The following is a 23,538-nucleotide window of genomic DNA, read 5'->3' on the forward strand; positions in this document are numbered from 1 at the left end:
AGTCAGGAGTCTGTGCTTGCTGTGTCCCAGAGCAGGTTTAGTGCAGGCAGTGGATGTGTGCAGAAAAGATCACAGGATCCTGGAATGGCTTGGGTTGGAAGGGACCTTAAAGACCACCCAGTTCCACCCCCTGCCCTGGGCAGGGACACCTTCCCCTGGCCCAGGTGTGACCAGTGTCTTGTTTGCAGACGTTTGAGAGGTCGGTGCAGCTGCTGGATCAGATCCCGTCGTACGACACACACAAGATTGCAGTGCTCTATGTTGGAGAGGGCCAGGTGGGTGTGTGCAGGGCCTCAGCCCTTCCCCAGGGCCAGGTGGGTGTGTGCAGGGCCTCAGCCCTTGCCCAGGGCCAGGTGGGTGTGTGCAGGGCCTCAGCCCTTCCCCAGGGCCAGGTGGGTGTGTGCAGGGCCTCAGCCCTTGCCCAGGGCCAGGTGGGTGTGTGCAGGGCCTCAGCCCTTCCCCAGGGACAGGCACCTCTCCAGCTGGGGAATCGTCCTGCTCCTGCAGGCCTTGCCTTTCCTTACTTTCTTGCAGTAAAAATCAGTGCTTGCATGAAGCCCCTCTAGGAGGGCAATACCCTAATCCCAGGCAGGTGATAACCTGATCACTGGTGCTCAGTGACTGTTCCTGTCTCCCAGAGCAACAATGAGATCGCAATCCTGTCCAACGAACACGGCTCCTACCGCTACACCGAGTTCCTCACCGGGCTGGGCAAGCTCATTGAGCTCAAGGACTGTCAGCCAGACAAGATCTACCTCGGGGGCCTGGATGTGTGTGGGGAGGATGGCCAGTTCACCTACTGCTGGCACGATGACATCATGCAAGGTGAGGTGGCTCCAGAAGCTGAAAGGATGGTCTGTTTATTCTCACCTTTACTCACCTGCCTCCTACACAGTTTCCTTTCCAAGGATGGAGGGAAGGTGAGCTGGGGCTCTGATCTGCTCCTCTTGTTTCTGATGTCAATACAAGCCATGTGTTAAAGTTTGGGAGAGGTGCACACCTGCCTTATTTAAGAAAAGAAAAAATTACAACACTTTTTAAATAGTCTGCTCTCTGGGGGTCAGTGGGGTTTGCTGTGGAGGTTTGCAGAGTGAGCTGGTGGTTCTCGAGCTGCTGTGAAAGCTGCTCAATGAAGGTGGGGTCAAATCTTTGCTCTGTTTCTCTGAAGAGCTGTTTTGAGCAGGGGGTGTCACTGCTGTGGCCATTGCTCATTGCACTGCAGTGTCACCCAGCTCCTGCTGCCAGGAGGGCAGGAATCAGCCAAGATCCAACAGGCTGTGGTGACCTTCCTGAATTTTTCCATACAGCTCTGCCCATCTGTCCAGTTCCATGGAGGAACTCACTGTGTCCCTGGTGCTCAGTTAGGGCAAGTCCTGCTTTAAGCTGTTGTAACTCTTTCCTCCTTAAACCTGGTTCTACTCACCACAATGCACTCCTCCTTTCCACTGACCACTGCATTCCATGCTCCAGGGACCTCTGGAGGATCTGCATTCAGCTGTCCCAGGTGGGAACAAACTTATTGAAGGAGCCCAACTTGTATTTCTATTGTTTTGGTGCTGGTACTGCTTTGTCTCCCAGAGGAATGACTGGCATGTGACCATTGCTGCTTTCCCAGCCCAGCCTAAGGATTTTTGTTTCCCTCTCCAGCCATTTTCCACATTGCTACTCTGATGCCCACCAAGGATTTGGATAAATATCGCTGTGACAAGAAGAGGCACCTGGGGAATGATTTTGTGTCGATCGTTTACAATGATTCAGGAGAGGACTTCAAGCTGGGAACAATAAAGGTACAAGATTTTCCTTGTGGGAGTGTTGTGGTGTGTTACCTTTGCAGTCAGTGTGGAGATGGTGAGTTGTTGGCCTTGGTGGGTTCACATGTGTGTGTTTATGGCATTCAAAAGCCACAGTGCTGTGAGGGAAATGCTCCTGACTGGTTATTGTTTCCTCCTCAGGGCCAGTTCAATTTTGTGCATGTGATCATCACACCCCTGGACTATGATTGTAACCTGGTGACGCTGCAGTGTCGGAAAGGTGGGGATCCCTCAGCCCTTCCCATATTGGGTCAGCAACTCCCCTCACTGTGCAGTGAGTTTGTGTTCCAGCAGGGAAAACTTCTGGAGGAGAAGCTCTCTGGAACCAGCTTGCCCAGTTACATCTGGGTTTGTCCTGTTCATGTATATTCCCCAAGACAAGGAGTATCTTCCCATTGTACCACTCATACTGTCTTCAAGCTTAAGACAAAGTGCGAGCAGTAGAGAGCAAATCCCTCCAACAGCTACTTGGGAATGTTGGAGGAGAGGGCAGGTGCAGCTCCCTGTGGCCTGTGCTGTCCCTCCCAGCACTGCAGGACCCAGCCATGGCTCAAGGAGAGTTCAGCAGTGCTGCTGCAGGTGTTTTCCTCTTACCAAAGGGCCCTGGTGGGTGGTTTTGTCTCACACTTTGGTTCATGTGAGAGCCCAGCAGGCTCTCCTCAAACCTGTATGGAGCAGTCATGTTAAGCTGCTCATAACAGCACAAGTTCTGTTACAGTGGGAGCTGTGGAGCTCGGTGGGAACTTCTCTGATGCAATTTCTCAGCTTTCTAGTACTTAGTTACTGACAACCTTTGGCTTGTTCTTAACTATGTGGAAATAATTTTTCTTATTTCTTTAAATGAAAGACATGGAGGGTCTCGTGGACACGAGTGTTGCCAAGATCATCTCGGACAAGAACCTGCCCTTTGTGGCCCGTCAGATGGCCCTGCATGCCAACGTGAGTACCCCGAGCTCCTTGAGACCTCCTGCCTCCAGCTGGTGTCTTGGGCCATCACCAACTTCCCAGGAAACAAGCAGGGCTTGCTAAAGCAAAGAAATAAATTTTCTACCTGGCCTTGAAGTCAAAAGTTTGCACATGAACAGTCCTAACTCACAGCTGTACTTCAGGTGCTGCAAACTGCACTGAAAAGATCTGTTAATTTTCTTGTCATGGTTATGTTAATGTGGCTCCTCTCTTTCCCTCTTTCCCCCACCCCTTCCCACATCAGATGGCTTCCCAGGTTCACCACAGCCGCTCAAACCCTACTGACACCTACCCCTCCAAGTGGATCGCGAGGCTGCGGCACATCAAGAGGCTCCGGCACCGGGTGGGTGAGGCTGCTCTGAGGGTTGGACTGGGCTTAGCTGAGAGTTACACGGAATGAGGCAGATAAAATCAGCTACCAACACTCGCTGAGTGAGAGGAGGAATGTGTGTATGAAGGGTGAGGATGGGTTAGGATCCAGCTGCTTGTGGAATCGTAGAATGGTCTGGGTTGGAAGGAACCTTCAAGATCATCCAGTTCTCTCTGTTGTGGGAATGACAAGTGTAGCAATATAAGTCTGAACTTGGAAGCTTCCAAACAGCTTCCCTAGTGGAAAGGCCTTTGGGATGGAAGACCATTGAGTCCAACCTCTGACCCATCCCCACCTTCTTACTCACCCCCGAGCACTGAGTGCTGTGTCCAATCATTCCTTGAACACCTTCTGGAGGGGGGACTGCACCGCCATCCTGGGCAGCCCCTAACAATGCCTGACACCCCCTTCCATGAAGAAATTCTTCCTGATTTCCAGTATCTGGACACAGAGTGGCACCCACTCAGTGCTGGGGATGGTGAGGCAGGGGCCTGGGTAACCTGCCCTTCCCCAATGGAGAGTGGAAGGAATTTCAAAGAGAATGGAGCTTCTTTCTCCTTTGCCTTTCAGCTGCATGAGGAAACGCAGTACCAGAGCCCTGGCCTTCCCCTGCAGCTGCACCCCTCTGCCCCCAGCAAGCCCCCTGCCCAGGTGCCCCAGGACCCCCCGCCCACCTACGAGACGGGGCAGCGGAAGCGGCTCATCTCCTCCGTGGACGACTTCACCGAGTTCGTGTAGATCCCAGGACACTGAGGCTGTGGAGTTGTGTTCCCTGCCTGCTGCTGCCTGCCCCTGGGTGGGCACAGGGGTGGGAGGCCTGGCTGTGCTCCTTGCATGGGGGCTGCCACTGAACCCTGCCAGGTTTGGATGTTCCTGTCTCAGCCCTCTGCCCTTCCCTCAGGAGGACACTTTTCCCCAGCAGAAGCTCTGAGAGGACCAACCCATTGTGTTCGGTTTCCCTTGGTTTGAGCCATTTCAAGGCTTCTGTCTCTGTTGGGAACTTCCCTGCAGAACCTTTCTTTGGTCTCCTTCCACACCAGCTCCTGGTGGAAGCAGACAAAGGATGATATTCTGCAGATCCTCACATGAAGGTGCAGGAATTGTGGGATTTTTTATGAATTTATTGGGAATGAAATATGAAGTATTGAAAATCCAGTTGCTATTTCTGAGCACCATGGAATTCCAGCTCCTCTCTGGACTCGGGGTCTCTCAGCACTGACTGACTCCAGGGGTTCATCATGAGGCCAGACCTGGTTTCCAAGTCCATCTGCAGAACGTCCACTGGTTGCAGGAATGCTGGGGTACCTCAGCCTTCTCCATGCACCTGATAAATCCCTTTTTGAGACTGTTGCCATGTCTTGGGGCATCATCTCTGCACGAGTTTTGCCGGTTGCACTAACAGTGACAGTCTCTCCTGGGGCTCCAGGCCAGCTGTGCACAGCTGGAATGGGATTCTGTAGCCCATCCTGAGGTGAGATGGGCACCAGACACTACACTACCCACCTGGGAGACACCACGTAAGCTGGACTATACTGTGAGTACTTTCTCTCCTGCTTTGGCCCTGCATGGGAGGTGTGGATTTGGGAGTGGCTGACAGCAGTGAGGTGAAGACAAGTGCAATGTGCACATGGGACTGTGAAGGGTGTTTGGGAACACCAAGTGTCCGTTGTGTTTGAGTCGTAAAGGAAATAAAGTATTTGTCTGGTCAGTGGGTTCTTGCTGGCCTGGGAAGGTTCCAGCTGTTTCCTAATGCTGTAAATCCTTCCTCCTTTCCCTTCCCCCACCTCCCAGTGCTGGACACAGGGGGATTCCTGGCTATGTTCCAGTCCCTGTACTGGGATAGCCCTTGTGGCTCAGCTTCAGGTAAGCTCTGCAGTGGGGAGGGGGCTTTTCTGTGGGCACTGCCCACCACAGGTGAGCCAGGGCAGCTCTGTGTGAGCCCTTGAGTCACACTCTGCCTTGGCCCAGTCTCCTTTACATGAGCACAGGAGCTGATGTCACTAATGCCAGCCCAGAGCTGCCCTAAGAGGCTGGAAGGTTTAACAAAGTGTCTTGTCTTGTGCAGGAGGCCTTAATTAACATTCTGGACACAAAGAGAATGGGCAGGGGGTGGGAAAGGGCCCTGGCTGGAGCTGCTTTGCCCCTCAGTGGGGGCTGGAGGGATTGAGACAAAACCACCCGAGCCAGGTCACAGCAGTCAGTGTTTATTTGACCTTGTCAGTTTTTAAGAAACATCCCCACAGTTACAAAACACACCATTTTTGTTTGCAGTGAAATGCTGACCCAACAGGAACCTTTGGCATTTTGGTCACAATCATTGTTCTTTAAAAAGAAAAAAAAAGGCACTTACAGAAGTCCCTCCCTCTCCCTTGAACTAATGGATCAGGGTGTTATTTTTTATTTAAGCAGCTTGGTCCTGATGCCTCTTTGTGAGATTTAAGATAATAAATAAGAAACCATTTCTTGGTGACTGCAGACACAGAATATACATTCAGGGGGAGTTACTGGCGAGGGCTGGGACTCAAGTTTATAACTCCTGACTGAGTCCCTGTGGCTGCAGCTGGGCCTGAGCTGGGACACCGAGGGGACCTTGGGGTGCTGAACAAATCACTGCTGCTCTGAGAACTGGGGGTGCTGCAAGCTGTGGGTGCTGCCCACCACCAAGGGGGTTGGGCTTTTCAGGAAACCACTGGGGGTGGCAGAGCTGCTCTCCATTCTTCCAGGGAAGGAGAGAGGGAGGGCAGTTGTCTGATCCCGTTTCTGCTCCTCTTTGATTAGAAGAAGCACTTGGTTAGACACAGTCACACACATCAAGTCACACACACACTGGGCAAACTTGGTAAGGAACAGGCACTTGGGAACAAAAATCCTGATGGATTGGGGGAGTGTCCTTGTTAAAGCTGCCCATTGGCTCCAAGCAGTTGGGGCCCTGCTCACCCCTCTTGCCTCTGTCTCTCCTTCCTGCACTCTTTTAATGAGGATACTCAAGCTGAGAACTAAACTCTGGATTGTGAACTAAAATTTTTGGCTCTTCAGGAGATTTCCAAGACCTGCTTGGTTCATTTGGTTCATTTCAATCACTAAACATGCCCACAGGGCCCTCGAGGGGGCTGGAGTGCTCCACAGGTGAGGAGTGGCTGGGACACCTCACCATTGCTGTTACTGCCTAGAGGGTTTGGGGACAAGGCTTGTGCTGACATTGTCACCAGTAAGTCATGGACACCTGCCAGCAGTGAGGCTGGTGCTGTGCTGCCTGGGAAGTTAAAGGAACAAAAATTCCAAGGCTAATAGTTTGACATCTCTGGCTTGAAAAACAGGGTTTTATTGAGCACAGAGACAAAGCCAACCAGCACCTGGGCTCAGTCACTGAATGCTGGTTGTGCCTTCTCCAGGAACCTCCTGCCCCAGACACGGGATCCTCCCTGTGACCTCTGTCATCTCCCACCTGCATTTCCTGCCATTACCACCCTGTCCTGGTTACCAGCACTGGACTTTCCCTCCACACTCCACTTCTCTGTGCCATCTGCTCTTCCAACACCTCCATGCTGACCAACCACCAGCTCGCTTTAAATGATCCTCCTTGTCTTCTCCTGCTCTCACCCCTCTGCAACTTTTCCACAGCATCTGTCCTGCACAGCATCCGAGTTTTCCAAAGGTAACTTAGACCTGTCCTAAAGCCATCACAAAGCACCCACTGTCCTCCTGCAGCCACCCAGATGGGATGTGGCCAAGGAAGTACACAGATCTTGAAAAGAAATCTTAAAAAGTCTCCAGCACTGGAGGGGAGGCTCAGGAGGTGATGGAGCAATGGAAGTGCCACTTTCTCTGCCTGGAAAGGTCTCCCCTACCATGGGAAGGTGCTTCCAGGAGCACCAGAGACATAATGCAGCTGACCCAAGGCACCTCCACTGCAGCACTGCCCACCTGAGCCTTCCCTTCCACCCTCTCACCTGTCCAAAGCCTGGAGCAGGTTCTGGAACACACAGAGAAGCCCCCTGGGGCTTCCCCCCCTTGCCCCGAGCCAGCCCGGCTGAGCCTCAGCCAGGGGAGCACACACACCACACACACACAGACACCCAATCCTTATATACACGGGACATTCCCAGGAAGAAGCACTTAATACATCCTTTAAATAACTCTGACAATAGTATTCTGTCTCCTATCTACATGTTTCAAACATGGTACCGATGCTATGAAAATATAGCAAACATACAAAAATATATACATTTAAAAAACAAACACACCCCATATAAATTACTTACAATAGCCATAAAGGTGAAATGGGGCTGAGGAGGGGAATGCAGACCCCAGGAGGGGGGTGGTTCAGCCCTGCTCTGCACCCCTGTGCTGGGAGCTGGGGGTGCCCCATGGCACAGCCCAGCACACGGCCAGTCCTTGGGGCAGGGCTGGAGGGACCCAAAACTGCTCCCTCAGGGCTTTCCCTGCCTCTGTTCTCTTGGGGAAGGTGCTGCTGCCTGGGGGGGCTGCACTCTCCTCCTCCCTGCCCATTTCAGTTTATGAGCTAAACAAACACAATACTGCTTTTGTGATATATTATCCCGTTCTTAGCTCACACGTGTCACTGGTAGCCGAGGAAAGCCTTGTTTAAAGTGCTGGGCAGTACATAGAACAAGTAAACCAAACAATACATATACTTAGGGCAATACATTCCTTGGGTTAGAGAAGCCAAGCAGCCAGCGGTGCCCGGGGGCCAGGGCGGGGGGCCAGGGATGGGTGGGGACCGCGGTGACACCAGCACGTTGGGAACCCCAAACTTAGGGGGGTGGAGCAGCCCGGGGGGCTCACAGCCCTCAGGCTGAGCTGCTGCTCCCTGTGCCCCCAGCCCGGCCCGGCCGGCAGCTCGCTGCAGCTTGCAGTGTCCTTTGTTTTAAATATTGGATTTCCTTAAATACAAACAATAGTACCAATTTCTGGAGGATAAAAGTAGCCAATACTGGAAATTAACTGGTCTGGGTGTAGATAGCCTTTATCTATATATCTATTTATGCTTAAAAACCAAGGTGGGTTAAATACCTTCTCGAAAGCTGTCGCTTTCCTCCACAGTGCGTCTGGTCGACAGAAATGCAGGACTCGGTCCAACCTTCCAGGCCTGGGCTCTCCTGTCCATTCCCTCCGGCACAGCCAGCGGGGAAGTGGCTGAGCTCAGTCCTGGTCCCCCCATCACGACCTGCAGCTGGGGCTGGTCCCTGCACCGATGGGGACCTCCTGCACCTGCCGGTGCCCGGGGTGACACCAGGATGCCCGGTGGGGCGGTGGGAAGGCTGGTGGCCGTGCCAGCGGCGTGGCAGAGAGCCCCAAGCGCCCCGGCCGGGCCAGCCGCCGCGGCAGCTCCTGGGAGGGCACAGCCCACCCTTGGCAAAGCCCTGTCTGTGCCCTTGCAGGGCACTGCTCCCTGTGCCCCATTACTTCACCGTGGGGTGCACTCGGTTCTTGGCGCGGAGCGGCCGCTTCCTGCGGGCAGCGGCTTTGCCTGGGGCCACCACACTGCCCCCATGGCTCGCCCGCAGGAGCCTGGTGGGCACCGAGCCCCGGGCAGGCACCAAGCCCTGGCTGGGCACCGAGCCCCGGGCGCCCGGCACAGCCCCGGCACAGCGCAGGGGCAGCGGCGGCTGCAGCTCCGTGTCCGACACCTCCGGGGATGGTCCCTGCTCTGAGCCGCCCGCACAGCCCCTGCCCGGCCCATCCTCGGGGTCCCGGTGCCTGCCCCGGGAGCGCCGGCCCCGAGAGCCCTCCAGGAGCAGCTCGATGCGGGACACGTCCTCTGTCACCTGGTTGACACGGTCAAACTGCGCCAGCAGCATCTCGAAGAGGGACAGGAGGCGCTGGATGTCAGCGTCCACCTCCAGGCTGTCCCGGGTGCTCAGCACGAGGCTCAGCCCGTCCAGCTGGCTGGAGGACGTGGAGGCCCTGGAGCTGTCGGAGGCGGCGCTCGGAGTGGGGCCGCGGAAGGACTTGGAGTCGCTGGAGTCTCGGGAAGGCAGCGGCTCCATCCCTTCGAACCTCACCTTGTGCCGGAACTGGAAGGGAACAGCAGAGTAGGGGCAGGGTTAGTGCAGGAGCCATAAGTGGGAACACTCCAACCAGCCATTCCTGGTGTGCCAATCCCAGTTAAAACCATGCGGAACTGGGGGGCTGAGGACTGGCACATGATGCCCTTACACTGACCCATCACTAACCCCAGGAACAGCCACTGCTCCAGCCCTCGCCTGCCAGAGGAACCTGGCTGAGAGCAGCAGCGGGACAGAGTCAGAGGCAAGGGAAGGCTAAGGATGGTGGACACTGCCCTTTGCCACCTGGCTCCTTCTCCCTGGGGCCCCCACACTGCTCTCACCTCCTTGGCTTTGCTGAAGCCCATCCACATCTTGAGCCTGCGCATGAAGAGCTCCACCATCTCGTAGTCCTGGGGCTCGAAGGCGGGGCGGTACAGCTCGAAGTGCATGTCACGGTAGCTGTGGATCAGCACCACCGTGAGCAGCCTCAGCACGACCCACACCTCCAGCACGATGTAGCTGGTGCAGAAGAGGCAGCAGAGGCCCGAGGCCTCGGGCAGGCAGGGCCGGAGGCTCCCACTGCCCCGGAGCAGGGCCAGCAGCAGCACCAGGCTGCTGCCCACGCTGCGGAACGACTCGGAGGAGGAGGAGAAGAGCTGCAGAGGGGACAGTGGAGATGTGATGAGAAGGGAGCAGTGGCAAAGCGTTCCCCTAAGCCAAGATAGCCCCTCTTACAAGGGCCCCGAGGGGTTGCCTGTGAATCAGCTGTGACAGGGACAGCCCCTGGTCAAAGCTGCCTGTGGCAGGGTGGGCACGGAGCACCCAGGGGACCCACGGGCTTGGCTCACGTCATGCCATAGTGAGGGATGAGGGGCAACAGGACCACAACCAGCCTCTGTGTGAGGGTGGGGGGACAGGGGTAGTTACCAGGAAGCCAAGCTGGGCATAGGCGAGGAGGAGGAGGGTGAAGGCCACCCCTGCCGCCATCAGCTCCTTCGCTGACTTCTGGAAGGTCTTGCCAAACACCGACCACTGCCGGACGAACCGCAGCTGCTGGGCAGCCTGGGGAGGAGAGAGGAGGTTGTTACAGCACAGACCCACTCCCTGGTAGAGCACAGAACATCCCAGCCCACAAGTTCCTTGCACACAAAACCATCCCATCAGCTACACTGGGCTGAATTCCCCAGGGCAGCTGGCCCAGAGGCTGTAGAGACCCAAAGTGCCACAGCAGAGACACACGTGGCCCCACTGCCATCCCTGCAGCAGGCTCTGATGTGGCAGCAGCATCCAACCAGCACCCCCTCAGGACCTCAATCCTGCATTTGTTTTCCTTCAGGGCCCTTTGCTGGGCCTGGCAGGGACCATGCAGGGATGACAGGAGGACTAAAGCCCCCACTGCCCACGTGCTGCTCCCCCCAACCCTCCCGTACCTGCACAGTCAGGAGGAAGAGCAGGGACGCGGCCAGGCTGCTGAACACAGAGCTGAGAAAGGCCACCTGGTAGAAGTTGGTGAAGCCCCTGCGGTTGTTGAGGTACTTGAGCCACTGCTGGTCAGCAAGGGTGGCCTGGCTGAGGTGAACCACCACGGTGCTCGTGGTGAGCAGGATGAAGAGCCACTGGCCGTAGTTGCCCCACAGGGCAAAGTAGGCTCTGCCTTCCTTCTTGATGGACAGTGACTCCGACACCACGAAGTAAACCACAAACATCATGAGGAAGACCTGAGGGATGGACAGAGAGGTCACCAGGAGAGGAATGGAGAGATTACCAGGGAAAGGGGGCAATGCCTGACTGCTGTGCAGTGCCCAGGACCGCAAAAGCCCTCTGGACTAGGCAGAGTTGCATCACCTGCATTGTCCTGCCCTGCCTTTGTTTCCTTGCTCGTCCAGTGCCCCACTCCCTCCTGAAGCTCCCCAATGCCCCTGTCCAATGCCCCTGTGGCACTGACCATCATGAGGAGCTGCAGTGTGACCCCCGTGCGGAGCCGCAGCAGTGGGAAGGGGCTGACGCTGAGGGCGGCCATGGCCCGGCCGGATCCCGGGAATTCCAGGCGCAGGGTGATGGCCACGTGCAGGTCCACGCTGGGGTTGTACTGCAGCAGTTCCACAAACACTGCCCGGCTCCTGGGGGACAGAGGAGCAGCTCAGGGACAGGGACGGCCCCAGCTCCGGGGCCACTGCTGGGTGGGATCATCGATCCTGTTCCCTGTGACACTCCAGCAGAACCCCTGAAAAGCCTGGTGGCAGCAGGACACTCCTCTGGCCCTGCCACACTCACATGTTGTCGATCCAGGTGTGCTGCTGCAGGAAGTCCAGCTGGGCCTGGCTCTCCTCCAGGGAAGGGCCCAGCTCCTGCACGTACCCACTGCTGTCGTAGAAGGAGATGTAACCCCAGTACCAGATCCTGCAGAGCAAGGGTGGCCATGGCATGAGGCTGAAGGACACTGGTTGCTCTCCCCATGGCAGGTGTCTTGGTGCTCCTGCACACCAGGAGCAGGTGTGCAGATGCAGATCCTGCCCCTCAACAGCTGCCTCAGCATTTATTTCACCAGAAAAATCATAGGAGCACATTGATCTACCCTGGTGTTCCCAAGCCCAGAACAGCCCCAGGCCCTGCGGTGCCCCAGACTTCCAGGAAGATGCCTCCAGGGCCAAACTAGAGCAGCACCAACAGTGATTTATGTCCAGTGTGCAGGACAACCTCCCCTCACACTCCCTTGGACAGAAATCTAGTGCTGCTCTGTGTGTGCTGGGTTACCCTGCCCTGGCTCTGCCCTGGGCCTCCCAGAGCAGCACAACGTTGCTGTTCAGACAGGCTGGGGTGACATGCACATCCCCAGGGAAGTTGGGTGCCTCCCACAGCCCCCCTGCCAGCCTGGGTGTGCTCAGGGAAGCCCTTTGGCATTTCTGTGTCCCTTTGCCAGGCGCAGGGGCTGCCATTGGCCTCGCTGAGGGGAGGGCTGGGAACCTCCCGGGGCACAAAACCTTGTAAAAGTCTGTAAGGACCAGCTGTCCCACCTCTGGAGGAGGGGGATGGAGCAGGGGTGGGAGCAGGCTGGGCAGCCCCTTACCCTGCCAGGTCAGGTGGGGAGTGTGCCCACGCCGCCGTCACGTTCCCGGTCACCTTCTCCCAGCCTGGGCCATAGTCAGTGGTGGCAAAGCTGTGCTGGTCAGTGCAGCTCCTCTGGGCCCTGCCCATGCCAGGCAGGATGTCCTGGGCATGGCACTCAGCTGGAATGAGACCAATGTCACCACAGGGAGCCCAGCATTGCATCTCCTTCCTCCCATACCCCTCCACCTCCACACTCAGTCACCCCTCCAGAATCAACCCAACCTTTCTCTTCACACATGATTTCACCAGGGTGAGGGAAGGGAGCATGAAGAAGTTGGGGATTTAGAAAAACCTGAATATGAATAAGGAAAACAGAGAGCTAGCCAGTGTAGGAGTCATGATAAATCCACACCACCGGCTCAGGGTGGATTGGTTGGGTACAAGTGGAGACCACAGACATCCCAATCAGCCTTGGGGTAACTATGAACCACCACTCTGCTCCCTGAATACATCCTTGGCTTTAAACCACATGAGGGCAGGATTAGATGGGATACTGGGAAGAAATCCTTCCCTGGGAGGGTGGGCAGGCCCTGGCACAGGTGCCCAGAGAAGCTGTGGCTGCCCCAGCCCTGGGAGTGTCCCAGGCCAGGTTGGACAGGGCTTGGAGCACCCTGGGCTGGTGGGAGGTGTCCCTGCCCATGGTAAGGGATGGGACTTCATGATCTTTAAGGTCCCTCCCAACCCAAACCATTCCAGGATTCCATGACCAACTGCTCCTGTTGATCTCTGCAGAGCAGAACCAGGAGCTCACTAAAGTACAAACTGCCACCAAAAACCTCCCTGTGTAACCTCTGCTGCCTTCCCTCAGCCCCAGCTGCACCCAGAGCTGCCCATTTCACCCCCCAGGACTGTGACCCCGTGTGCCAGCAGAGCCCGTGCCCTGCCCACGTACCCTCCTGCAGCCGCAGCTGGCGCAGCCGGGCCGTGCCCAGCGTGGTGCTGTGGCTCTCCTGGCCCGAGCCGTTGTTGTGCAGGTATGGCAGGAACACCTGTGACATCCAGGGCCAGAACTGCTCCGACCTGTGAGGGGACAGCGTGAGAGGGAGGCAGAGCCCTGGGCAGCTCTGCCAGGGCTGGCTCTGTGTGTGTCACCCATCCCTGTTTCACCTGGACGGGGCAGTGAGCAGGGCAGAGCCCACCTGGCTGCTCTGCTCCTGGCCAGCTGGCACAGGCAGCATTCCCACCCATTCCAAGGGATGGGATGAGGTCAGAAAAGGGATTATGTGACATGACCTAAAGGTGATTGAATCCACTTGATACCTGGGCGAGGATCAGAGCAGGGGGTCTGTGGCAGTGCAGTGGGAAAAGAGATGCTATTTAGGACCAGATGATCCTCATTTACACCACTTTCACTCCAGAAACTCCACCAAGCTCACTGGAATCATTCCTGATCCACAGCGTGGTGAGATCAAAGCTTCAGTGACTTTGGGTGGCACAGACAAGCCATGTTGATGTGCAGAGAGCCAAAGGCTCTGGAGTTAAACACCCCCAACCCCAGGCAGCTTCTGAGGTCAGGCTGGACTCAGGGAATGACCAGGGGTGTGGAAACTCAGCTGGGAAAATTTTATCCAGTCAAATCCCATGTGCAGAGCAAGGGAGGGCAGGACTCTCTACAAGATGTCATTTCTGGTTTTTGAGGCACTTTTTATGGCTAAACTTTATGGTTGTAAATTTTGGAGACAGAAACTTGTGTCCTTTGGAGCAGCTCCAGAAAGTTCAACATCAGCAACTCACACAGACCCTTCCCACAGAAATATAAAATCTCTCAACCTCCACAGACCCCTCTGCTCCCCAAGAGAGAAGGGGAACCACAGGCACAAAAGGGACCCCCTCCCTTCCAGGCCAGGCTCAGGTATCAGACCCAGCTCCACACCAGTGCTCCCAGTACAGTCAGGAACTGGCCTCCCTGGCACACAGTGACACCTCCCCCCATGCCAGGGCCCTGGCAGGTACCTCTTGATGAGCAGGAATTGGTTGCTGCCCAGCTGCTGCTTGATGGAGCTCTGCAGGAGGAAGGCCCGGCTGGTGCGGGACGTGTCCCCATAGTTGGTGAGCAGGATCACCAGTAAGAACATCATGTAGATGAGGAAATTCTGGGAAAAAGAGAGCAGAAAGGGATTGCTTGGAGGGGCTGGATCCCAGCCCTGCAGTGGCACAGTGCTTTCCACTGCCATGCAGCAGGGTCAGCACCCAGAGCATGCTGTTCTTCCTTTGTTCATATGGGAAGCAGATTAAAATGAAACCCAGATCACAGGCTCATAACAAGATTCTTTGTTGAAAGAGCTTCTATAAGCTGTCAGTTCAGCTTATCCAGTGGTTATGGGGGTTTCCATCTTTAAAGGGGAACCACTCTGTTAAAGATAACCTGATTTCATCAAAGCAGCAGCGTATTCCCAGCACAAGTGGAGCATCAGTGCTGAATGAGCTACAAAGGCTGAAGTTTCTGCTCCCAGACAGGAAGCTGCATTTCAAAAGGCTCAGCTAATGCACCTTCCTGTGCAGGTTGGTGTCTGTTCCACACTCAAACCTTGCCCTAACCTCAAACACCCGAGTTATGGAGCCAAACACCAGCTGCTCCAGATCAACCCCCTCATGGTTCTGCTTTCCAGCCACCTCAGAGCTCTGTAAAAGAGGGATGTCCCTGCCAGGCTTTAACAGAGAGGGACCCTGAGGCAGGAGCTGGAGACATTCACCCCTGAGCTGAGAGGATCCCGGCTGGACTGGGAGGACCCACACTGGGATGTATCCCAGTCCTCCGCCCTGGGCCCCAGGAGATGTCCCACCTTCAGCATCCTGTGCAGCAGTTTGACCTTCCTGGCCTCCTCCTTGGCCTGGAACAGGGCGAACCCCTGTGGTGGCCGGACCTTGCTGATCCTCTCTGACACGTGTTCCACGAAGGGCTGCTCCACCAGGGTGTCGTCCTCCTCCGGGTGCAGCCGCTTGGCAACCAGGGAGAAGTACAGGGCTTCCAGCAGCACCTGGGCACGGGCAGAGGGCTGAGCCTGGGCACAGCTGTGCCACCTCAGCACCCCAGCAGCAGCTCCTGTGGGCCCCTCAGCACAGCCAACACACCACAGCTCCTCCTTGGAGCAGCCAGACAACCTCTCAAACAACATGCCACCAGCCCTGCCTCCCCTACGGCTGCTGCAACCCACATCCTTCCCTCCCTGATGGATACAGAGATGGGAGAGACCATTTAATTAACATCATGCCCAGTCTGACTGGATTTCTTCATGGAAAAGGTTGTCCAGCCCAGGCCATCCCTGGAAATGCTCAAAACCCATGCAGATGTGGCACCTGAGGACATGGATTAGTGGTGAACATGGTGATGGGTTGATGGTTGGACTTGATGACATTAAAGAGCTTCTCCCACCTTCCCAATTCAGTGATTCTATGATTAGTAGCTGGACAAGACATTAATTACAGCTGACACACACACATACAGGTATGGCATCCTCACCTTCAGGGGCTCCCAGACCAGGAAGGATGCCAGAAAGCTGAATATCCCTGAGATGAGCCACATGAGGGCCACGCTGGAGGAAAAGCCCACCCCGATCCACACGGAGACCCCTGTGGAGGTGGCGAAGAGGAGGAGGCTGATGCCATGAGCCAGGTGGGAGCACCAGGGGGGGAGCAAACGCTTCCTGAACGTCTGGTCTGCAACTGGGAGGAGGAAGGAAAGCAAGTGTGAACATTCCTGCCAGAGGATCCCGATGGGCACAGGGAGGGCTGAGCTCACCACCAGTCCTGGGTGAGTCTGGAGGGGTTACCCCAAACATTTCCCACTAAGCAGCCTCAGCAGAGCTGCTTCCTGTCTGTGGCAGCAGGGTGGGCAGGAGGAGATGGGATCATAGAATCCTGGAATAGTTTGGGCTGCAAAGATCCTTAAAGTTCCATCCCCTGCCATGGGCAGGGCACCCTCCACTAGACCACTTGGTTACTCCAAGCCCCATCCAACCTGGCCTTGAACACTTCCAGGGATGCTAAGAGAAGTGATGCTGAGCTTCTCCAGAGGGCACCTGGGCACTGGTCACCCCCAGGCCTTGCAGGGCCTGGCAGGTCATTCCCTGCCCTGTGCCAGCCTGGCTGGCTGGGTCGTGTAGTGTGATCCAGTAGGAATCATCTCTTCCCTGTTTTGTTTGTTGATCTGAACTTGCCTTGGCCCTTCACTGCCCTCTGGTTATAGACACTCTCACTCTCTCAGGCTGTGTGGACAATGGGACTGGATTTTCTCTAGGGAAAGGTGTCCTGGCCCACGGCAGGAGTTGGAACTGGATGATCTTTAAGGTTAAGCCCAGACCATTCCAGGATTCTGTGACTGGTGGCAGCAGAGAGCGCAGGGAGCAGAGTAACTGGAGAGGAGGGAGCAGAGCAGGGCACACAGCAGGGACTGTCACAGCTCAGGGGCTGGCCTGGGGCTTCCTGAGGTCCAGGCTCCAGGAGAAGCTGGCAGGAAATAGCAGCTATGTGCCAAGCAGGGAGGTGCCTTTCCTAAGGCTCCTTTTCTATTTTTCCCTCTGTACCCACCAAGTGCTGCCAGGTGGGGTGGCCCCTGTCCCTGCACACCCACCCCCTGCCCTGTGGGGTGGGTACCTGTCCATGTGGACTTGGCTGATCTGCTCACTTCCCTGGGAGGAGCTGCCAAGCTCTGCCCTTTGTCGTTCAGCTTCTGCATCATGACAGTCTCCACCTTCTCCCCGAACACGCTGGACCTGCCGAGGCAAAGGGGTGGCAGCTGTGCCCCTGCTGGCTCTGAGAGGGGCTGAGCTTCAGTGCCAGCACCAGTGTACCAGTCTGGGACAGACACACACACAGGGGACACAGACACTGCTCTGTGTCATACAACAGAGATCCAACCCTCCTCCTCCCTCCCATCAGTGCCATGATGTGAACCCTCAGCCCAGCACTTTGCAGAAAGCCCAAAAGTGCTGGAGACACAGCTGGGGCTTTAAGGGATACTCCAGGTGGCTCCTGGAAGGAAGGCAGTGCCCTCTGCCCTCTGGCTGCAGGACTCATGGGCAGCAGGAGCACAGTGACCCGTGGAAATGCCCCACACCCCACTCAGCTGAGCTGCTGTGACACCAGCAGGGCTGGGTGGGAGGACAAGGGGCAGGAGGCTCTGCCCCCGTGGGGACTCTGCCCCCAAACACTTACAGGCCTGAGATCAGATCTGTTTCTGCCCTCATGTACGGCCCCAGGTCCTGGGAGTGGGAGATGCCACTGGCTCCATCTGCCAGGATCTGCCGGATCAGGTCCTCGTCTGGGAAAGAGAGAGCACAGAGAGCATTGGCAGGGGCACAGCACCCAGCACCACACCAGGGCACAGCTCAGTGGAACCAAGTGGTGGACCTGGGAAGGAGGAGGGTCAGGATGATGTCCTTCTCCATGGACAGCCCTTCCCTGCTCCCTGTCCTCCTGTCCATCCCCAGCTCGGTGGCAGAGTCAGGCAGGAAACTGCTGGTTCAGGAGGCCAAGTTCTCCTTCCCCTGCCGCTCACACAGGCTCAGGGACACACTCTGGCTTTGCAACCACTGAGGAAGAGCTGGTTCTGCTGGCAGTGTGGGACCACTCACTTCAGACTGCTCCCCATCAGGATTTCTGCCTTCCTAGACTAAACTGCCCATTAAGCAAACCCAACCCTCCTCCTCTGCCCTTCCAAGAGAAGCCAGTGGCCATGGCAGCAGCTCTGCTGTTCTGCCTCTCTAACCTGAGCCAGGGCTGCTCACCTGAGGCAGAGAAATACCGAGGCTGTCCCTGGTGAATGCCAAGGGACAAGGTGTCCTCCTCGGGGGCCAGGGGGGCGTCGAGCCCGAGGTGGCGGCTGGCACGGCCCCTCTTCAGCCTCTGGATGGTGTTGCCCATGATGGAGGGGTCGCTGAGCAGGTCTGGCCAGCTGAGCAGGGCCTCGCTGGAGGGCCAGCGCACCAGGCTGGGGGGCAACAGCAACGGGGCATCAGCAACGTGTGGGGAAGCAGGAGAAAAGGAACTGTGTGAGACTGGGAATAAAGAGCACAGCCCCAGCCCAGCAAAGCAGAAACTAAACTCCTCTTTGCTCCTCACCTTTTGGAGTCCTCCAAGAACAGATCTGTTTTGGTTTGCTCAGAGAAAGCCTGTGGAGGAAACAGAGGCATTTTGGGCACAGGGCACTGGTTTGTGCCTGGTTAAGCAGCGTTGTGAACATTGGGATCACTGGGAAGCTGGAGGTGCTTCCATGGCTCCAGGAGCTGCTCCCCTCCTGAGATAACCCCCAGGCACACTGGGAAGATCCATGCCCACAGACAGCTGGAGACAGCCACTGGATCTGGGACCAGCCTGGGCAGGAGAGGGATGAAGGGCTGTGCCCTCCTCCAGCACTGGGATTCTCCAGAGCCACCTGAGTGCCTCAGCTCTCCCCGGCAGCCGGGGGTGGGCACTGTGGCCCTGCAGGGAGCACACAGACCCGTCCAGCTTTGGGAGGGAAGCAGGTTACCTCTGCCTGGAGTCCGGGGAAGGTGGGGAAGGAGCTCTCAAGGATTGAGGAGTCCAGGTAGTTGTCAATCTCCAGGGACTGCTGGTCTGAGTGGGTCACAGTGTGGCTGATGGAGACCTGCAGGGACAGGAAGGAGAGATGGAGGTGACACAGTCACTACTGCTGAGGATCCCTCCAGCTCCCTGCATTGCTGGAGACCCCAGACCTGCCCAGGGGGGCTGAGAACAGGCACAGACCCGTCCTCCACTGCCCCCCAGGTCCCCTGGCCCCAATGTGCTTACAGGAACAAGGAACATCAGACACATTTGCTGCTCATCAGTCCCTGAGCAGCTGGCTGCAATACTTAATGAGGCTGCTAATTGTGCCTAACTAGTCATTAAATCCCCAGCTAATCTCTTCCCAGCTGCTTAACCACAGCTCTGCTCAGCCAGCTGAGCTGAAACCAGGGCAGACATTCCATCCTAGAGGCCCCATCGAGCATCTCTTTGGCTCCTGCCAATGCATCCTTTACATGGCATTTGGGTGCCTGTCACACACTGCAATCAAGAGGGAGAGATGCCTGAACAGCTTCTAATATCTGCCCTTTTGGCTTCTGGGCACTGTGAGAGTCCAGGCAGTGATGTGAAGTCAGGGAGGGAGGCAGAGGGAAAGGTCTGGCCATGGTGCAGCACAACTGGGCAAGTGCAGAGACCAGCCAGAGGTGCCAGGAAGGGCAGAATTTAGCCTCAGATAAGCAAATCTGGTGGCATCCCACTCATCTGAGCTGCCTGCAGCCATTCCTCCTCCTTACCTTGCCACGAGCCATCCGGAAAAGAAATAAAATGACCAGGTAGAGGGGGTAAACCACCACACTGGACACCAGACCCACAGCCACTGTGTCCACATTCACAGGAATCAGGTTGGAAACAGCCCCGTTGCTGGAGAGAATCAAGAGAGACCAGAGACAGGTGTCAGCAGGAGCATTTGGGGGTTGCCAGGTAAGAAAGCAGGAGACAGAAATGCACAGCCAGGTGTTTCAGATGGGCAGAGAAAGTAACAGGCCTGGGCCGTGCTAACACATGGCTTGGTCATCCATCATCCATGCCCTGGTCCCAGATTCTTTGGAATGGGAAGGGCAGGCTCAAGGCCACAAGCAAAGCTCCTATTTCCAGCGGATTTAAGGCCTGTCCTGCCCTCATGGGATGGGCAGGGGGAGCACTGAGGAGGTCAGGGACTGGGCAGGGCACCCAGGGCCAGCGCACCTGAGGTGGACGTTGCCCACCACGCCGTACCACACGGCGTTGGCACAGAGGAAGAGGAAGATGAGGAGGGAGCAGCAGGTGGCCCTCTGGACGCGGGTGAAGCGGCTGCGGGGCGGGCGGTCCCACAGCGACAGCCACACGTGCTTCTCAAAGAACCCTCTCTGCAGCTCCGCCACGAAGATCCGCGAGAAGCTGCTCAGCTCCGGCTCACCTGGGGACAGAGACACACTCGGTGCGGCTGTGCTGAACCTGGAACCTGAATGGAACCACCACGTCCCTCCTTGCAGGCTGATACTCTGGGAAGTGTCCACAGTGCATCCACATGGTCCAGTGAAGGACCCAGCAGAGCACTTGGCACCACTGCCATGAGGAAGAGTCAGTGTGGAGGCTCCAGGGTCCCTCTGCTCTGCTGTGCCATGAGAGCTGCTCAGCACCCCAGAGCCACCCCCGGGGTGAGCACTCACTGGCAGCAAACACCTCCTTCTCCACCATGCCATCGTTCTCCTCGCTCTCCACCGACAGCCAGTCATTCACCAGGAAGAAGTAGCTCTTGCTGCTCTGCAGGTCCCGCACGATGACGTGCTGCAGGTACCAGGAGGGGCTGAGCCCTAAGAGGGAAGAGGAAAAGAAAAAAATACTTCATGGCAGATATTCCCTGTGTGAGCCTGCAAAGCTGAAAGGGCCACACAGGGACCTGTCAGGGCAACAGCAGCAGTTCAGTGTGACAGCATTGTCATCAACAGGAAAGGCACAGTACCCAGAACAGCTTGGCACAGCCAGGTCACTCCCAAGGTGACATTTACAGACCCTGTCACATGCACAGCAGGTTGCATCATATGTGTCTGTGGTGACACCTGGCCAGTCTGTGAACTTCCTTGTGATGGAGACTCCACATCCTCCCACAGCAACGTCCTCCCAGGACAGAGGGTCACCATGGGCCACTGTAGGCCCTTGTCCCTCTCTCCTGGCCCAGGTATCAGGTGGATCAGAGCCTGGTTCTGGCCTGTGATGTGTGACCCACCCTGTGCCCCACCCCACACACCTTTGTTGTCGTGCCAGATGCGGATGCGCCAGATGCTGCCCAGGCTCCGCTCCGTGGCGATCTGGAACACGTCGAGGCTGTTGCGGTGGAAGGCGTTGTCCCCATCCAGGTGCCTGTGACCACTTTTGTTGTCCACCCCGTACAGGGCAATCCCCACATGGGCTGTGGTACCTGCAGGGAGGGGGGTCACTGAGGGAAGCCCACCCAAAGTGTGGCTGTTCCCAGCCCTGCCAGTGCCCTGGACCAGGTGCAATGGCCCTTCAAAGGGCCACCTGGAGACTTGGGAGAGACGAAGTGAGACACAATTGCAGCCTCAGGCTGTTCCTGCAGCCACTGCCCAGTCAGGGAAGGCAGGGTGGGGGGATTTCTACACAGGGTGGTTCCTTCCAGCAGCAGTTGCTTGTCCCACCACTACAGCAAGTGGCGGAGGAACCTGGTCTAGTAGAAGGTGTCCCTGTCCATGGTTGCAGGGTTGGAATCAGATGATCTTTAAGGAACCTTCCAACCCAAAACATTCTGTGACTTCATGATTTTTAACCTGCCCCATCATCACACAGTAAGAACTGGGAATGCTGTGGGAAGCCCTGGACTGGCTCAGAGCTGCTTCAAACACCAGCTCAGCTCTGGGGCCTGCAGGGAACACTCAGTGTATGACGTGCTGAGGTGAGCCCAGGTGAGCTACACAGATGTCACCTGAGGAACCACACACAGGAGCAGCCTGGGGGCTCACCTGACCCTCTGCCCCAGCCCGTCTTCACCAGGATCTCGTATTTGAACATCCCGTTCTTGCCGCAGAAGGGGATCACTCCCACGCGGTGCAGGTCGATCATGTCCAGCTTGTGCACGATCAGCGCGGCCACCGAGTAGGTCACAAAGCACACGGCACACGTCAGCAGGACAATGTAGTTCAGCCCTGGGCCTGGGGCCTGGGAGAAGAGAAACATGTTGAAAGGCAACTCTCCCTCCCCAGGAGGACCTCTCTTCCCACTCCCTGCCTCCGTGCTGGCTCGCAGCACCACTCAGATGTGATCCCACAGACCGCAGCAGCAGCTGCCAGGAGCTCTCTGCTCCCACTCACGTCAGAGGGACAGAGTGAGGAAAGGCCTGGATACCCTTGGGAAGCAGGGAGCAGCTGGCAGGTGAGCTCCCTGGGATAAAACAGTGCTGGGGGACAGCTGGCAGGAGAGTTTGGCATCTCCCTACGAGGAGAACACACGGCAAGGTGTCCAGATCAGGGACCAAAGCCATCTGCCAAAGGTCTGTTTTCAGCAGCTGCCAGGATTCCTAACCAGAGGACACAGCCCTGCAGGAGCCGTGCCCATCTGCACCTCTGAAAGGCTCCCAGGTGCCTGTGCTGGTGCCAGCTGGGCACAGGGCAGCCTGACCCAGCTCGAACATGAAGCCAACAGGAGCCCAAGGCTTTGTGAGGTGACAGCAACCTGCTCAGCGTGTGACAACAGTGCACAGCCTCTGCTGGGTGGTACTCACAGGGAAGATGAACTGCACAGAGTTTGGGGGCACAAACAGGCTGGCCCCAAAGGCAGTGAGGTGCTGGGTTAAGCACACAGCCTGGTCTGGCCTGGTCTCCTCCAGGGGCACAATTCCTTCCGTCTTCCAGCGCTTCTCCTGCTCGCTGAAGTACTGGCACAGGGACGTGTAGAGCCCCAGAGTCACCTCCACTGGAGACCAGCTGAAGTGGTTGGTGATGTTCAGGTAGTACCTCTGGATGGGATCATCAGTTCTAGAGAAGGAAAAGAGTAAGGAGATGACTAAAAAGGGGATGAGAAAGGCAAATCACAGCACTGAGCTGCTTTTGCATCACTGCCAGAAGATGCCTGGGAAGGAGGGAGTGCCAGGGTAGAGGTGGTGCCAATGGCAGGGTATAGGGATGGCAGCTCCCTGCCCAGGAGAGACATGTCCTCTGAGGACACTGGAGCACTGCAGGTGGCTCCAACAGCTGGGGGAGATTCAGGCTGAACATCAGGAAGAATTTATCCACTGAAAGGGTGTTCAGGCATTGGAAGGGGTTGCCCAGGGAGGTTTGGAGTTCCAGTCCCTGGAGGTGTCCAAGGAATGACTGGACACAGCACTCAGTGCTCTGGGCTGGGGGACAAGTTGGGCATCAGATACAGGGTGGGCTTGATGATCTTGGAGGTCTTTTCCAACCTCAGTGATTCTGGGATTCTGTGAACAGCACCAGCCCTGCAGAGCAGTTGGTATAAACCACCTCAGCATCCCTCACAAACATGGGACAGCCTGTGGCTGACAAGGACCACTAGAGATGTTTCTCTTACCTGGGTGAGGTGAAGAAGGTGTAGAGCTTGTGGTCACTTCCAGCCAGGGCATCCAGGCTGATTTTCTTGGAGGCAGTGCAGTTGTGCTCGTTGGGCTCAGGCTCGTGGTAGAGATAGGCCATGATGAACGGCTCAGGCTCACTGGCAAGGTAGTGATCTGTGTGGGCAGAGACAGAAAGGGCTCCAGAAACACCAGGGAGACTCAACCATAAGCCTGGCTGCCAGC

General features: G+C 56.6%; 2 protein-coding genes across 8 annotated transcripts in view; one reads left to right on the top strand and one right to left on the bottom strand.

The window, feature by feature from the left end:
- The window catches only part of TSC2 (TSC complex subunit 2), a 32,980-nt gene extending 28,125 nt beyond the window's left edge, over positions 1-4,855 (top strand). For all 6 annotated transcript variants that reach the window (XM_071571594.1, XM_071571596.1, XM_071571595.1 and 3 more), the window contains 7 exons: positions 189-275; positions 639-825; positions 1,648-1,787; positions 1,953-2,031; positions 2,659-2,750; positions 3,022-3,120; positions 3,718-4,855. In XM_071571594.1, coding sequence (XP_071427695.1) covers positions 189-275; positions 639-825; positions 1,648-1,787; positions 1,953-2,031; positions 2,659-2,750; positions 3,022-3,120; positions 3,718-3,885 — 852 coding nt within the window. In that variant the 3' untranslated portion in view covers positions 3,886-4,855. The remainder of the gene's footprint in view (positions 1-188; positions 276-638; positions 826-1,647; positions 1,788-1,952; positions 2,032-2,658; positions 2,751-3,021; positions 3,121-3,717) is intronic.
- Positions 4,856-5,335: 480 nt separating this feature from the next.
- PKD1 (polycystin 1, transient receptor potential channel interacting) overlaps positions 5,336-23,538 on the bottom strand; it is an 85,706-nt gene continuing 67,503 nt past the window's right edge. For both annotated transcript variants that reach the window (XM_071571593.1, XM_071571592.1), the window contains exons 24-46: positions 23,313-23,469; positions 22,507-22,759; positions 21,749-21,944; positions 21,019-21,189; positions 20,441-20,584; positions 19,977-20,187; positions 19,526-19,652; positions 18,736-18,852; positions 18,327-18,376; positions 17,993-18,195; positions 17,421-17,526; positions 16,860-16,978; positions 15,727-15,929; positions 15,050-15,244; positions 14,220-14,359; positions 13,159-13,286; positions 12,226-12,385; positions 11,433-11,558; positions 11,104-11,278; positions 10,589-10,876; positions 10,086-10,220; positions 9,500-9,814; positions 5,336-9,185 (exon numbers count right to left, since the gene is read on the bottom strand). In XM_071571593.1, the coding sequence (XP_071427694.1) occupies positions 8,571-9,185; positions 9,500-9,814; positions 10,086-10,220; positions 10,589-10,876; positions 11,104-11,278; positions 11,433-11,558; positions 12,226-12,385; positions 13,159-13,286; positions 14,220-14,359; positions 15,050-15,244; positions 15,727-15,929; positions 16,860-16,978; positions 17,421-17,526; positions 17,993-18,195; positions 18,327-18,376; positions 18,736-18,852; positions 19,526-19,652; positions 19,977-20,187; positions 20,441-20,584; positions 21,019-21,189; positions 21,749-21,944; positions 22,507-22,759; positions 23,313-23,469 (4,334 nt within the window). In that variant the 3' untranslated portion in view covers positions 5,336-8,570. The remainder of the gene's footprint in view (positions 9,186-9,499; positions 9,815-10,085; positions 10,221-10,588; positions 10,877-11,103; positions 11,279-11,432; positions 11,559-12,225; positions 12,386-13,158; positions 13,287-14,219; positions 14,360-15,049; positions 15,245-15,726; positions 15,930-16,859; positions 16,979-17,420; positions 17,527-17,992; positions 18,196-18,326; positions 18,377-18,735; positions 18,853-19,525; positions 19,653-19,976; positions 20,188-20,440; positions 20,585-21,018; positions 21,190-21,748; positions 21,945-22,506; positions 22,760-23,312; positions 23,470-23,538) is intronic.

Source organism: Pithys albifrons, chromosome 16 (assembly GCF_047495875.1).
Source record: "Pithys albifrons albifrons isolate INPA30051 chromosome 16, PitAlb_v1, whole genome shotgun sequence".
Taxonomy (NCBI): Eukaryota; Metazoa; Chordata; class Aves; order Passeriformes; family Thamnophilidae; genus Pithys; species Pithys albifrons.